This window comes from Rutilus rutilus (assembly GCF_951802725.1).
Source record: "Rutilus rutilus genome assembly, chromosome: 6".
Taxonomy (NCBI): domain Eukaryota; kingdom Metazoa; phylum Chordata; class Actinopteri; order Cypriniformes; family Leuciscidae; genus Rutilus; species Rutilus rutilus.
The window spans coordinates 50,107,892-50,122,244 of record NC_140214.1 but is presented as its reverse complement, the minus strand read 5'-3'; the positions used below and the strand labels follow the sequence as shown (position 1 = coordinate 50,122,244).

Genomic DNA, 14,353 nt, shown 5'->3' with positions numbered 1-14,353 from the left:
GTTTAGTTTAGGCTTGGATATTGAGCTAGGTTTTGTTTGAGTTTGATTTTTTTATTTGTTTTTTATTTGTGAAAACCTTGCAAATAAAATATCCAGGTACTGTCCTGGTTTAAACTATTCCTGGGTGGAAATCTACTGTTTTAGGCACAAAGTAGACAGTGAACGAGTCCTGACTTAACACGTAAGAATCTCCTCTTGCAGTATTCACTGTTTTATTGGGTTCATGTACTGGTGGTAGGTTTGTGTTGGTATTGACAGTGTTTTATTGTGTTCCTGTGCTGGTAGTAGGGTTTGTTTAAAAAAAAATTGAGGTTAGCAATGTATGTTATAGGATATCAGCATCTTTTCATAAAGATCTTCAACTTGTACCACAAACTTAGTAAGGCAATAAGAAGCACACTTTAAATCCCTTAGTTGCAGTTTTGGCAAGCAGGTGAATCTGTAGCCTTTATCCAAGGCGACTTACAAGTGTTACAGGGCAATACAAACCAAGAGTAATGTTTAGATACAATACATTTACAGTAATACAATAAGAAGTTAGGATTTAAAACAATTTTTGTATACAAAGACAAAAGTAGTGTTAGTGCAAGGTTAGTGCTTCAGTTGAGTTTCCAGCAACAGTGCTTTGGTTCTGCAAATACTGTACATAGTAGGAGCGGAAGATTGATAGCTCAGACACTCTTGGCAGTAGTGATGTTTTTGAGACGTGTTTGAGAAATAAAAAAAATGACTTGTTAAGAAAATGTTTAGAATGAGGAACACATCCCGGAACTATGTTAAGCAAGTCTAACAAGTCCTTCAAGCCTTTCCCAGAAACTCCATGACAGAGATATGCAAGCAGCAGTGCCACAAGTTGACCTTTGTTGATTGTAGAACCAGGATATAGATGGCGTTGATAGAACATTGGCAAATAGTTGACAGCCGACGGTTGGCAAATTCCACCCTGTGCTGACATTTGTACGACTGTTATTGCTGACAGCTGAAACCAGATATGCTTAAGAGAATTCACTCAAAAGAATCATTGGAGTTATTGAGCATACTTTTTTTTGCTGTGAATATGTAGGTTGTATAATCTTCACTTACAAACCCCCAAAAAGCTACCGGCTTAGTCGGGGGTTTGGAGGGTTGCTGTGATTTGGGGAAACGCTGTGTGTTTGTTTTGATAAGCAAAGCTAGTGATGCAAGCACAGTGATGCAGTGCAAGTGACTGCTATGATTATTGCTTCATCCGGCTTCAGCTTTTTTTTTCTTTTTACTTTATATTTGATTTTTTTATTTTTCTTAAATATTTCCCAACATAAAACAAATGTCACCTTACAATAATTGATTTTGAGTTTCAGTGTTTTGGTAACACTTTAGAATACTGTATCTTACTTACTGCATAACTAATAAGGAATTATTGAGGAACTAATAGATAATTATTTATTAACACTTAAGTCACTACTGTTAACTACTAAGGAAGATGTGTTAACTAATTACTATGTAATAGAATTGTATGATTGTGTTAAGTTTCAGTTAGTTAATCAATAACTAATGAATTATGTCATAACTCTTGAAGAACTATTATTAATTATCTATTAATTAATGTGCAAGAAAAATAACTAAGAAGTAACTACTAATGAACAGTCATACACAGTGGTTACTACAATAAGCCGTTTTATTTTAGCAGTGGAGTGGTGGATGAAGTACACAAATCAAGTACTTGAGTAAAAGTACAGATAACCCAATAAAATATTACTCCAGTAAAATGATAAACTATTGGCCTATTCATTTTCAAAATTACCTTAGTAAAAGTACAAAGGTAATTACTTGAAAAGTAAAAAGCACTGATCAATGTTTTTTATTTTATTTTCTAGCCAGTTTTAGTCATTCTTCAGCACTAATAAGAAAGATAAGTGCAGACATTTACTAGGCTATATATTGATCTGCAAATAAGCAAACTTTTTATTTAATTAGCAAAATGTATCATAATGTATGATAACTTATCTATTTTACAAAGGTTTAGATAATACCGTTAATAATGTGTTTTTTACAGTAAGTTTTATTTGAGTCAGAAGTATGTGGTAATTCTGTATTAATTACTAATGAGTTCCCTATATTCTCACTTTAGAATACTGTTCCAGGTTCCAAGTAATTCCTGAAGAATTATCTAATAATTATTTGTTAATTACCAATTAATTTCCTTATATGTTCACTTTAGAATACTGTTTCAGGTTATGAATTACTAATAAGTTCCCTATATTTTCAGTTTCCCTCAGTCATTGCCTCAAACATGAGTTTACTCAATGGCATTCTATGCTGAGGAAAACAGACACACACAGTACTGTATATAAAATATAAAAACTAATCTGAGGTTAGTTTTGTATGACTGTTCATTAGTAGTTACTTCTTAGTTATTTTTCTTGAACCTTAATTAGTAGATAATTAGTAGTAGTTCTTCAAGAGTTATGACAGAATTCATTATTTATTGATTAACTAACTGTTACTTAACACAATCATAAAAATATATTACATACTGATTAGTTAACACATCTTCCTTAGTAGTTAACAGTAGTGAAGAAGTAGTTAATGAATAATTACCTATTAGTTCTTCAATAATTACTTATTAGTTATGCAGTAAGTAAGATACAGTATTCTAAAGCGTTACCTATATATATATATACACACATATATATATATATATATATATATATATATATATATATATATATATATATATATATATATATATATATATATATATAATTTCCTTAGTAGCATTAAGACCCTGTACCATTTGTTCTGGAGCTCAAATTTAAAGATTAAAAAATACAAATGTATACTGCTAAGACTGAAGCGACCGCTTGGAGCTTTTCAACTATATCTCCATCTACTTGGATGACGAACTTTTACAAAGCACCCCGGGAAACAGTGCATTGCGTTTGTGGTAGCAGCTTCTTGAGCTTCTGGTACCGTGACGTCACTCGAGAAGCCTGGCATGAGAGACTTGAATGAGCTCTCCAGGCGCTGGGCATTTTCATATTTTTTTATCTTTAAATTTGAGCTCCAGAATGCAAACACACACAATAAAAACGGTACATGATCTTAATACCAATAATGAAATGGAGTGGTTAGTACTGATAATTATATTTTCATGAAATGGTAATCACAATCCCTTTAAGAAAATAATGCAATGAGAAGACAATTGGGTATGCCAACTTTAAAGCGTAAATCAACTGGAAACACTGAAGAAGAAAAACAAACAAAACAATTCTTCCTTCTGGGTGGCACAAGGCAACTCTGCGTTTATCTCTGTTATTTGCTGGAGTGATCCAATGGGAGGGGAAGTCCTTCACTTGAACAAGGCTTTTGAATCAGTGAAAGCAATGCAGGAAGCTATCTGGAACAAAACCAACACAAACATTGTTAGGTTATCAACCATGACCTTAGTTTTCACAAGACAGATTCATCGTCAATAAAGACTGGATACCCCTACTCAGATCATGTCTGTCTTCTTTCGACAAAGCCAGTGTAAAAACAAACCTGTTTTGTTAACTTCTGGCCCTCAACTGCGTAGCTTCTACATTTGTAAATAGAACAGTATAAAAGGGCTAAAGTATTCGATCTGTGTGTCTGGCTGCTAATCTCCTGCTTCTTTTTTCATTTTTATTTTGTCATTTAGCAGATTGCAGAAATCGCACATCAACAGCAGCTGCTGCAGAGTCACTAAGAACATGACTAAATCACACCCAAAGGGCCAAGCACAAGGAAGTGAAACAAGTTGTGAAAGGTCAAACTTATAGTGAGTCAGGGACAGAGCTGGAGTTTGAAGCAGGACGGTCCTGGTTTCAAGGGCCTTTCCCCTAACATTCAACATTCAGCCTCCTTGGTCATAGCGTGTGTATTCTGCTATTCACACATCAGCTTGAACAAGCAGGTTGCACACAACGCACAAACATAATTGTACAGAAAGGAGCAACATTTACATGAAACCACCTCTCCTTTAATTATTTAAATTTCATGCGGGTCACACAAAAGTTTCTCCAAAGAACAATCGGCTCCATAGAATGATGACATTGTCTTTTAATGGCCTCTTATGTCTGCCCTCTCTGGAACTGGAACCTGTGTGCATTGTACAATTTGCCTTTCCTGACCCAGGTGTTGCGCTTGACATTTCTGAGGAGCTTGACATTGCTATCCATTGCTACCCTGGATATGTACTTTCACACTAGCAGGAAATTTGACCCAGGTTGCCAGTGTGAAGGCTCCTTTAATCACACCTCATTTCACCGATTGGATACGAAAGGGTCTGATTAAAACTGTTTGAAGTGTCTGCCCTGGTCGTATCAAAAGTCAACACACCGTATCATCAGCTTCAGGGGTTGATGTGGTCTGTTTCCTGTATAAAAACAAAGAAACAGTGCATAGCAACTTCAGAAACTGGGTCATTTTCCAAAAGCAGTTTACAGATGACATCACCATAATCAAGTGGAATCTTTCTTATTAAACACTTAATTGATTTTACTGGGATTCAAAAGAAGGTGTAAATCAGAAAAAAGCCTGCAGTACATTGTCAAAATTAACTTGAATCTAGCATGAGGAGATAGAGGAACCTTCTCTACGAAAGACAGCAGCTGAAACTGTTACTATGTCATTCAAAACGTTTAGAGCAGCTGCCATACACCCATGACCTGAACGAAAACCAGACTCCACATTCGATAATATATTGTTACTATCTCAAAAATATTTTTGGTCAAAAAATATTTCCATTACTTTAGTTACGTAGAGGTAACACAGAAATTGGCCTATAGCAACTGGGATCTGATAGGTCACCCCCTTTAAAAAGAGTCTGAACGACAGCAGATTTACAAACTTCTGGAATTTCGGCTGTTTGAATTGAAAGATTGTTTAAGTATGGCAATGGGGTTGAAATAATAGGTGCTGCTAACTTTAAGAATGCAAAGTTTTCTCAAAGCTGGATCCGTTTTAGTGGAATCTCTGAATGTGAGGACGTTTTATGGAGTTTAACTGACGTTCGCTCCCGGATAGGGGATAAATACCACGGCTTTTCCCCTTCTTCCCCAGCTTTCGTTCATCTGCATCCCTCCACCACCCCATCACCCCCTTTGGAAGACTCATCAGTCTGTGTGGGGGGATCCCAACTACCTCGTCCCTACGGCCAGGTAGTCCTCCCTCCAGCCAAGCAGGTTAAGCCAAAGGAGACGACAACTTCACTTTGTATTTCATTATTCCAAGAAACTTTATAGACCTGATTAAAATGTTTCCTGGGGTGGTCTTTCTCTTAGCCTCTTGATCTTTTTTTTTTTTTTTTTTGTACATGCTGCATATGTACCCCTCATATGTAAAGCCTTAATACTTTTTTCATGTCACTTATTTCCATTGCATTTCAAACACATTTTTTCTATTTTTCTAATTTTACTACTCCAAAGCCGAATTACAATTTCCGATTTAGTTTTGCTGTTGTTTTCAGCTCTGTTTTTTTGTGTGTACGACTCATCCCCGTTCCCATGCTATTTTTCTTGTTCACCAATAATATATATATTTTTTCTTTTCATGTAACTGTAGCTGTTGGATTACTCTGTCCAACGTACTCAGACAGCCTCGCTCTCATTTCTGGTAGTTGTATTTTTCATACAAAAGGGAAAAAAAAGGTTACGTCTCGCTCATAGCAATAAAATAAATAAAAAATCTATTAGTTAAACGGTAAAAAAAAAATCATCTCGGTTACGTATGTAACCCTCGTTCCCTGAGTACAGGGAACGGAGACGTGACGTCGGGGAGTTCCCTGACGAATTGGGATCACGCTAGGGAGCCAATTGCCTTCGAGAAGTTAACAACGAGCCAATGGACATTGGCATGCAAGTTTTGCATTCCAAGACCCGCCTACCAGCGCGGGTATAAAGGCGGAAGTAAACATTGCGTCATTGCTTTTCGCTGAGGAGCCGAACAGTCACGGACCCCAGCGAAGGTACAGCAACGTGGCGAGGGGACGACACGTCTCCATTCCCTGTACTCAGGGAACGAGGGTTACATACGTAACCGAGACGTTCCCTTTCGTCCTGGGAACTCCGACGTGTCGTCAGGGAGTTCTCTGACGAATTGGGATCCCTAATAAAACGCCATGGTGCTGGCCCCTTCCAGCGCCCAGCTAAGCCGCCCCGCAGCAGTTTTTGAATAAGCGGGGGGCTAGCTAGGGAATCCACTGCTGTTCCGCAAGACCCACACAGAGGATGCATTGGATAACACTGGGAAGCGTGCCACAACCCCAGAGGGGGGAGGAGACGCTGCAGACATATGGAGCCCCCGAGGTGGTCCCAAACCAATGGAAGTGGGAGCGCACTCAATCAGGGGCGACGGAACGGGCCCGTCAGGGGAAGACACGGCTGAACTGCACGTGGCAAAATAAGGGTAACTGAGACCACTGAACACCCAGTCCACTAGGAACTCTTACTAGAGGTAGCAGACCTGGCGCCGGGCGGTCCGCACGCCTGGCACCGGAGGGGGTGATGGAGGAACTCACGAGGCTCACCGACTTAGGGCGCCAACGGAGCAAAAAGACGCACTTATCCGGCCGAGGCACGGAGTGGCGTGCAAGCCGACACAACCTATTCCCTCGACTCCCTGGCCGTAGCCAGAACACGGGAGGAAACCGGTTCCACACGAAGGCTATAGAATCTAGCGAACGTGTTAGGTGTCGCCCAGCCCGCAGCTCTGCAGATGTCTGTCAGCGAGGCGCCTTGAGCCAACGCCCAGGAGGCGGCAACACCTCTAGTAGAGTGAGCACGCAACCTGGGGGAACAAGGCTCACCCTGAGACTCATAGGCTCGAGTGATGGCATCCACTAACCAGTGGGCCAACCTCTGCTTGGAGACGGCCTTCCCCTTCTGCTGGCCTCCATAACAGACAAAGAGCTGATCTGAGGTTCTGAAGCTTTGCGTTCTGTCTACATAAAGCCGCAATGAGCGAACGGGACAGAGAAAAGCCAGGGCTGGGTCTGCCTCCTCCTGGGGCAGCGCTTGCAGGTTCACTACCTGGTCCACGAAGGGGGTGGTAGGAACCTTGGGCACATATCCGAGCCGGGGTCTCAGCACAACGTGAGAGAGGCCAGGCCCGAACTCTAGGCACGATTCGTCGACCGAAAAGCTTGCAGATCCCTGACCCTCTTGAAAGAGGCCAATGCCAACAGGAGCGCTGTCTTTATGGACAGGATATTAAGTTCGACTTTTGGCAAAGGCTCAAAGGGAGGACTCTGAAGAGCTCTTAGCACCAGAGCCAAGTCCCAAAAGGGTACCGGGTGTGAAACGCGAGGTGGATTCAACCTCCTAGCACCCTTAAGGAATCTGATGACCAGGTAGTGCTTCCCTACGGACTTACCATCTACTGCATCGTGATGAGCTGCTATTGCAGCAACATACACTTTGAGGGTGGAGGGAGACAGCCTACGCTCCAACCCATCTTGTAGGAAAGAGAGCACGACTCTGATCGGGCAAGTTCGGGGGTCCTCCTGATGGGAGGAACACCAATCGACGAACAGGTTTCACTTCAACGCGTAGAGGGGGCTCTAGCGGAAGCGATAGTGTCTACCACTGCCTGTGGCAGACCACTCAGAACCTCCGCGTCCCGTCCAGGGACCAGACATGGAGTTTCCAGAGGTCTGGACGCGGGTGCCATAGAGTGCCCCGTCTCTTAGAAAGAAGGTCCTTCCTCAGAGAAATGGGCCAGGGAGGGGCTGTCGCGAGGAGCGTGAGTTCTGTGAACTGAGGGGCCAATACGGGGCCACTAAGAGGACCTGCTCCTCGTCCTCCCTGACTTTGCACAGGGTCTGTGCAAGAAGGCTCACTGGGGGGAACGCATACTTGCGTAGGTCCCGGGGCCAGCTGTGAGCCAGGGCGTCCGTGCCGAGGGTCCCCTCGGACAGGGAGTAAAACCACTGGCAACGGGTCGTGTCCAGAGAGGCAAACAGGTCTACCTGTGCGACTCAGACACTCCAAATCAGCTGGACCGCCTGGGGATGGAGTCGCCATTCTCCGGGCAGGGGAGGCAACCGTGAGAGCTCGTCGGCCACACGGTTGAGCGCCCCTGGAAAGTGAATAGCACGAAGCGACCTCAGATGCTTCTGACTCCATTGGAGGAGATGGGAGGCGAGTCGCGACATACGACGGGAGCGTAGACCACCTTGACGGTTGATGTACGCAACGGTCGCAGTGCTGTCCGTACGGACCAGTACGTGCTGGTGTCTGAGAAACCTCTTGAGGCGACACAAAGCAAGGCGTACTGCTTGCAACTCTAGGCAGTTGATGTGCCAATGCAGCTGGGGCCCCGTCCACAGACCCGAGACTGCATGCCCTTTGTACGTGGCCCCCCATCCCATGGCAGAGGCATCTGTGAAAACCACAGCATGCCTGGAAACCTGGATCAGGGGCACTCCGGCCCGAAGAAACGCAGGATCTGACCATGGGGAAAAGGTTTGGCGACAGTGCGGGGTTACTTTGACCCGGAACGTGCCGCTCTGCCACGCCCATCTCGGGACTCGATCGTGCTGTAGCAGTCTCATATGTAACAAACCGAGCGGCGTAACTGCGGCTGCCATATGCCCCAGGAGCCTCTGAAATTGTTTCAGTGGAACTGCTGTCCTGCCTCGAAAAGACCTGAGGCAGGTGAGCACCGACTGGACGCGCTCCTCTGTGAGGCGCGCAGTCTGGGCGACCGAGTCCAGTTCCATACCGAGATAAGAGATCCTCTGCATGGGGCAGAGTTTGCTCTTGTCCCAGTTGACCTGAAGCCCCAACTGACTGAGGTGCCGGAGCACCATGTCCCTGTGATCGCACAACACATCTCGAGAGTGAACTATGATGAGCCAGTCGTCGAGATAGTTGAGGATGCGAACGCCTTGCTCTCTCATGGGAGCAATGGCCGCCTCCGCGACTTTCGTGAAGACGCGGGGGGACAGGGCCAGCCCGAAGGGTAGGACTTTGTACTGATACGCTCGACCCTCGAAAGCAAACCGAAGAAACGGTCTGTGACGAGGAAGAATCGAGACGTTGAAAGTAGGCGTCCTTCAGGTCGATCGCTGCAAGCCAATCCTGGGGACGGATGCACTCGAAAATGCGCTTCTGCGTGAGCATCTTGAACGGGAGTTTGTGCAGGGCCCGATTCAAGACACGCAGGTCCAGGATTGGCCGTAACCCACCGGTTTTCTTGGGTACAATGAAGTAGGGGCTGTAAAACCCGGACCTCATCTCGGCAGGAGGGACCGGCTCAATCGCGTCTTTCGCCAGCAGGACGTCGATCTCTTTCCGCAAGACAGGGGCATCCAGTGACCGCGCACGGGTGAAGTGGACGCCCCTGAACTTGGGAGGCCGGCGAGCAGACTGAATTGCATAGCCGAGCCGAATGGTGCGAATGAGCCATCAAGACGGAGCCGAAAGCGCTAGCCAGGCTTCCAGGAACCGTCCCAACGAGCCCACCCGGACCACCGGCGTACCCGCGGAGGGGCAGCGAGGTGGAGGGCAGGGATCCGGCTCTGGTGGCGTCTTGGCGCCAAAGAGTGGGATCTGGGTGCAGGAACTGACACCTACCTGCTCCCACCGGGGGGCAGACGGCAGAGAGAGCACGAGGGCTTTCTGCTGCGGGCTGCCCCGTGGCGAGGGGAGGGATAGAGACGAGGAACGAGGCCCTGACTCCTCGTGACCTGGTCTCAGCGCCTCCGGGCCCAGCCGCAGGGAGGAGTGACGCAACCGGGGCTGCGTCACTGCTACCCTCAGGCTGGGGAGAGGGGAGTAGGAGTCGTGCCGCTCTTTGACGACACGCACTGCTACTCTGACCCTCTGGGACGGGGGAGACTGGGTGCCCATCAGTCTCGGCCGTGGATGACCTGGAAGAGGAGGTAGAAACTGCTCTTTTATTGAAAAAGTGGGATGCCCCTGACTGGGTCAGCGGCGGAACAAACAAAAAATTCTCCACCCGGCCCTCCCCCGGGGGAAGGAGGTGTGCAGAGGCACCCTCCCGAAGAGCAGTCACATCCTCGTCCAGGTTGCCCGTCTCAGGAACGCTTCCCTCTCCTCTTCCTGGGCGGGGCCGGCGGCGTCTGAGCGGGCTGGGTCGCCCTCTTGCGGCCAGACCTCCTTCCCCCAGGTTGTGGCTGCTGACCTGGAGGTGAAGCGGCGGCAGGAGGGCGTCCTCGGCGACGAGCAGTCGGAGGCTGTGCGGCAACAGGCGGCGGGCCAGCAGCAGCCCTTCGCCTGTGCAGGACATGCCGCATAGCCTCTGACTGCTTCTGGGCGTCGGAGAACTCCTGGGCTAAGTTCTCCACCGCGTCGCCGAAGAGGCCACCTTGGGATATGGGGAAGTTGAGAAGCTTGTTTCTCTCAACGTCCCTCATATCCGCAAGGTTAAGCCAGAGGTGGCATTCCTGGACCGCGAGTGTGGACATCGCCCGACCCAGGGAACGTGCGGTGACTTTCGTCGCCCGGAGGGCGAAGTTGGTCACCGTACGCAGCTCCTGCAGCAGAGCTGGGTCGGGAACACCCCCCTGCAAGTCATGGAGTGCCTTGGCCTGGGTGACCTGCAGCAACGCCATGGCATGCAGAGCGGAAGCGGCGTCTCCACACACTCTGTAGACATCCCCGGTCAGACCAGAGGAAAACCTACAGGCGCGGGAGGGGAGCGAGGGGGCGAGCAAGTAGAAGCGGTCTTTGGACACAAGTGCATCGCAAGAGACCGCTCCACCGGTGGGATACCCTCGCACCTGTGCGCCCCTCCGCCGTCAAGGGTGGTGAGGAGGGAGGGGCGAGTGGGTCTACGTCTGGACGCCAGAGGCGTCAGCCAAGACTTCCTCAACTCCTCATGCACTTCCGGGAAGAAAGGCACCGGAGCGGACTGTGGGGCAGCCACACGGCCCGCTCCGACTGACCAATCATCAAGCCGCGAAGGTTCGGGAGTGGGTGGAGGGTTCCACACGAGCCCGACATTCGCGGCCGCCCTTTCGAGCATAGCGGCCATTTCCGGATCCGGATCCGGCTCAACCGCAACCACCACACCGGAAGGGGGCAGAGCCCTTGAGTCATCACTAGAAGATGACCGCTCCTCCTCCGATGCCGCGATCGACATCTGATCCTCAGGCGGTGCCCCGAAAGAGACCACCGGAACCGTACGGGACAGCCCCGGAGGCCCTGCCGGAAGCACCAATGGAAACGAGCTACTAGAGGAGTGGGAAGCCCGTGAAGATCTTTCACCGCACGGAGCATTCCTTACTGTGATCCTCATCCGCTCACCAACAGGAATGGCCGAAGTAGCCGCCTGCTGAACTGAACCAGCAGCCGAACTAGATCGGACATTCACTGAAGGGACTCCCCCATATTTCAGGGATCTCAGTCTCGAACGCAGCATCGCCATGGTCATGTTTGCACAGTGCAAACATGACTCATCCATAAACGCTGCCTCAGCGTGTCTTAAGCCCATACACGAGAGGCAGTGTTCATGGCCATCTTCCTGAGGGAGATATCGACCGCATCCAGAAACGCACGGGTGAGTCGACATCCTGAAAAGGACGCAAAACACCCGCCAGCTCTTTTAGAAAGAAAGAGAGAGAAAAAGAAAGCGAGAGAGAGAGAGAGAGAGAGAGAGAGAGAGAGAGAGAATACACGCCGAAGCGCCGAGGGAGCACCGCTGCAGACAGTGGGGGAAAACTGCAACCCACAAGCCGCAATAGAGGCGGAGATCGCTGCCGAGCGCCGTAGATCCAGCGATGAACACTCTCTCTGTGTACTGCTCTCCGTGCTGCTTTTCTTCTCAAAAGGCTTCAGGCTTGTCAACAGTTTCAATGTGACTGTGATGGCTCCGAAGCGAAAGGCAATGACGCAATGTTTACTTCCGCCTTTATACCCGCGCCGGTAGGCGGGTCTCGGAATGCAAAACTTGCATGCCAATGTCCATTGGCTCGTTGTTAACTTCTCGAAGACACGTCGGAGTTCCCAGGACGAAAGGGAACCGATGTTTTGGCCGCAAACTCAGCCTTCATCATCGGAATCAACAGATTAGAGTTATAAATTCACTAGCACTTTCTTTAATGCAAACATGTAAATCAGTCCTCAACTGTTTCTTAACCCAATCTTCATCTTGTGCTCTCTGCTGACTTAAAGGCCACAGCTGAGATTAGTCAAAATAAAACACCTTGTACCTCAGCATGATTTCTGAACAAAGTGTGTCCATCTCATGCTATTAATTTATTTCAAATCCTCTGCAAAATATCAAAATATGTATTTCAAAATCACCTACATGAAGGTGCCTAAAAAGGCTGGTCTATCCCGCGTCCAGTCTTTAAGTCGTGTGTGTCTCACCCTATATATGCCGTGTGGAAACAGTGCTTTGTAACACTAGTTCCGATACGAAAATGGTTACGGTGTCAGGTCTTCTACGAAAGCAGTCTACGGTCTGTAAAATATCTACCGTAAAACATATTAAACAATATTAAAACGCCCACGCCCTTAATTTACAATATTTGCCAGCAGACCCGGCGCATATTGGAGACCGGCGATTATATTGACTGTTAGACAAGAGGCATGCAAAATGTTATTAAATAACAAGCAGAAGCAGGAATTTGTATTTAAAAAAAAAACAGAATTAGATCTACCATGATAATAATAATCATTTATTTGCGCTGCAATGACGGTAGCTTTGTCCCAGATTAATCCTGAGTGAATGCCTTTCTTCGAATGACTTTGACAATTACAATGTATTTTTTTAGTATTGTAAAATAGTAAAGTATTGTTAGTATAATTGTGTGTGTACCAAACTGTATTTCAGTAGCATCTTTCCAGTCATAACTAGCTAACGTTACTGTATTAGTACAGCCTGTGTAATTTATGTTCGCTCCTTAAACTAAGATCCTGGTTAATTTTATACTTTCCCAATAGTTTTTTTTCTTTTCATAGGAAAAGTTTAATCAAATCTACATGTGGGAAAGTATCTCAAACACACAGTAGTTTTAAAAAAATAGTGGTAAGTTGTTTAATAAAGTTCTATATGTTCATGTTTTACGTTAAGATAACAATACTTATTTTAAGTTCGTTACATATTCATTGCGTTTAGCATTCCTGGGGTAGCTCTGTTTTCGAAAGCCCTTCTGATCAGCGCACGTATTATTTTGGTCTTATTTATTTTTAGCTTAATCGAAAATGTCTAATACTCTGTATAACTAGGTGAGAATAACTAACATGAGCCTGGGATCATTATATTTATACACAGTACGTGGTTCGCGGTACACAAGTGTCAAAGCAACTCCCAGCTCATGCTGCTTTGTCACATTATACACCTAAAAAAACAGGTATGTGTGTGAGAATGCTAAACACTTGATATAGGAACTGTCACAAATGCAGTCTTGTATTTTTAAACACAAATATTCAATGCTGTTTTAAATAGCAACTATACGATTTAACATCCAAACAGATTAAGTCGATGATCTATTTGAGGAGTTACATTTAACACTCAAATATGGAGGACCAGACAACAATTTTGGATTATAACTTGTGCAAAGGTTACAAGGCAATGACAAATGCTATGGAGAAAAATTTGTGCCAAAATTAAAAATAAATAAGTAAAATTCGAAATAAATAATTAAATAAATAAAAAACTAAATAAATACAGTAAACTAAGAAGAACTATAAGAAATCCTGGTGCACAAACTTGTAATCTGAGTTCCTTACAGCGTGAAGCAGCTCTCTAGAAAGTACACATGTCTGGATCAGAGATATATAGCTGTGGTCTGGAGGCTGTAACTGACGCCATTTTGGCTCACACAGAGTTCTTATCATGCACTAAGTAAGCGGGAATTTGGATCCAACATGGCACATACGGTCTTCAGTTTCATAACACTCAACAAATCAGCCAGACTCCAGAGGTAAAGAATCACTTCATGAGTTTTGATAGGCTGGTAACTCGACTCCTGTCTGCCACGCAGCTTGTTCACAGGGTGAATCAAAACAACCGATTCAATGGGACTCTGATCCGATTCCCATCGTTCACCTGAGTGAGTCCTTCAAAAAGAACGATTTGTTCGCGAACTGCACATCACTAGTGTGGAGAGGGCTCCCTTGGTAAAAATATATTGGGACTTTCCAACAGCCAATCTACTCGACTCAAAATAAAGTCGTCATTTACCGACCCACATTTAACTTGAATTAAAAGCTCCCTAATCTTCTAGGATAAGACTCATACAAGTCATATTGCACACATCTGTAACGTATGGAATATTCACAGCATTGAAACTGTACAACAACGACGCTGCAGCCGTGACTGCACACCTCTCCGCACTACCACCAGGCAAAGCTAGTAGATCACCGACTCACTTATTGTC

The 14,353-nt window shown here is 46.0% G+C and overlaps 1 protein-coding gene across 5 annotated transcripts in view; it reads right to left on the bottom strand.

Moving 5' to 3' along the window:
- Positions 1 to 2,815: 2,815 nt before the first annotated feature.
- The window catches only part of LOC311292902 (HEPACAM family member 2-like), a 29,765-nt gene continuing 18,227 nt past the window's right edge, over positions 2,816 to 14,353 (bottom strand). For 3 of the 5 annotated variants that reach the window (XM_084412737.1, XM_084412738.1, XM_084412740.1), the window contains 2 exons: positions 4,342 to 4,378; positions 2,816 to 3,375 (listed from right to left, as the gene is read on the bottom strand). Coding sequence is in view for 4 of the 5 variants with exons in the window: in XM_084412740.1 (XP_084268866.1) it covers positions 3,354 to 3,375; positions 4,342 to 4,378 (59 nt within the window). In the remaining variant the exon portion in view is untranslated. Of the gene's footprint in view, positions 3,380 to 4,341; positions 4,379 to 14,353 lie in introns of all 5 variants that reach the window. The other 2 variants (XM_084412739.1, XM_084412741.1) reach the window with 1 other exon arrangement.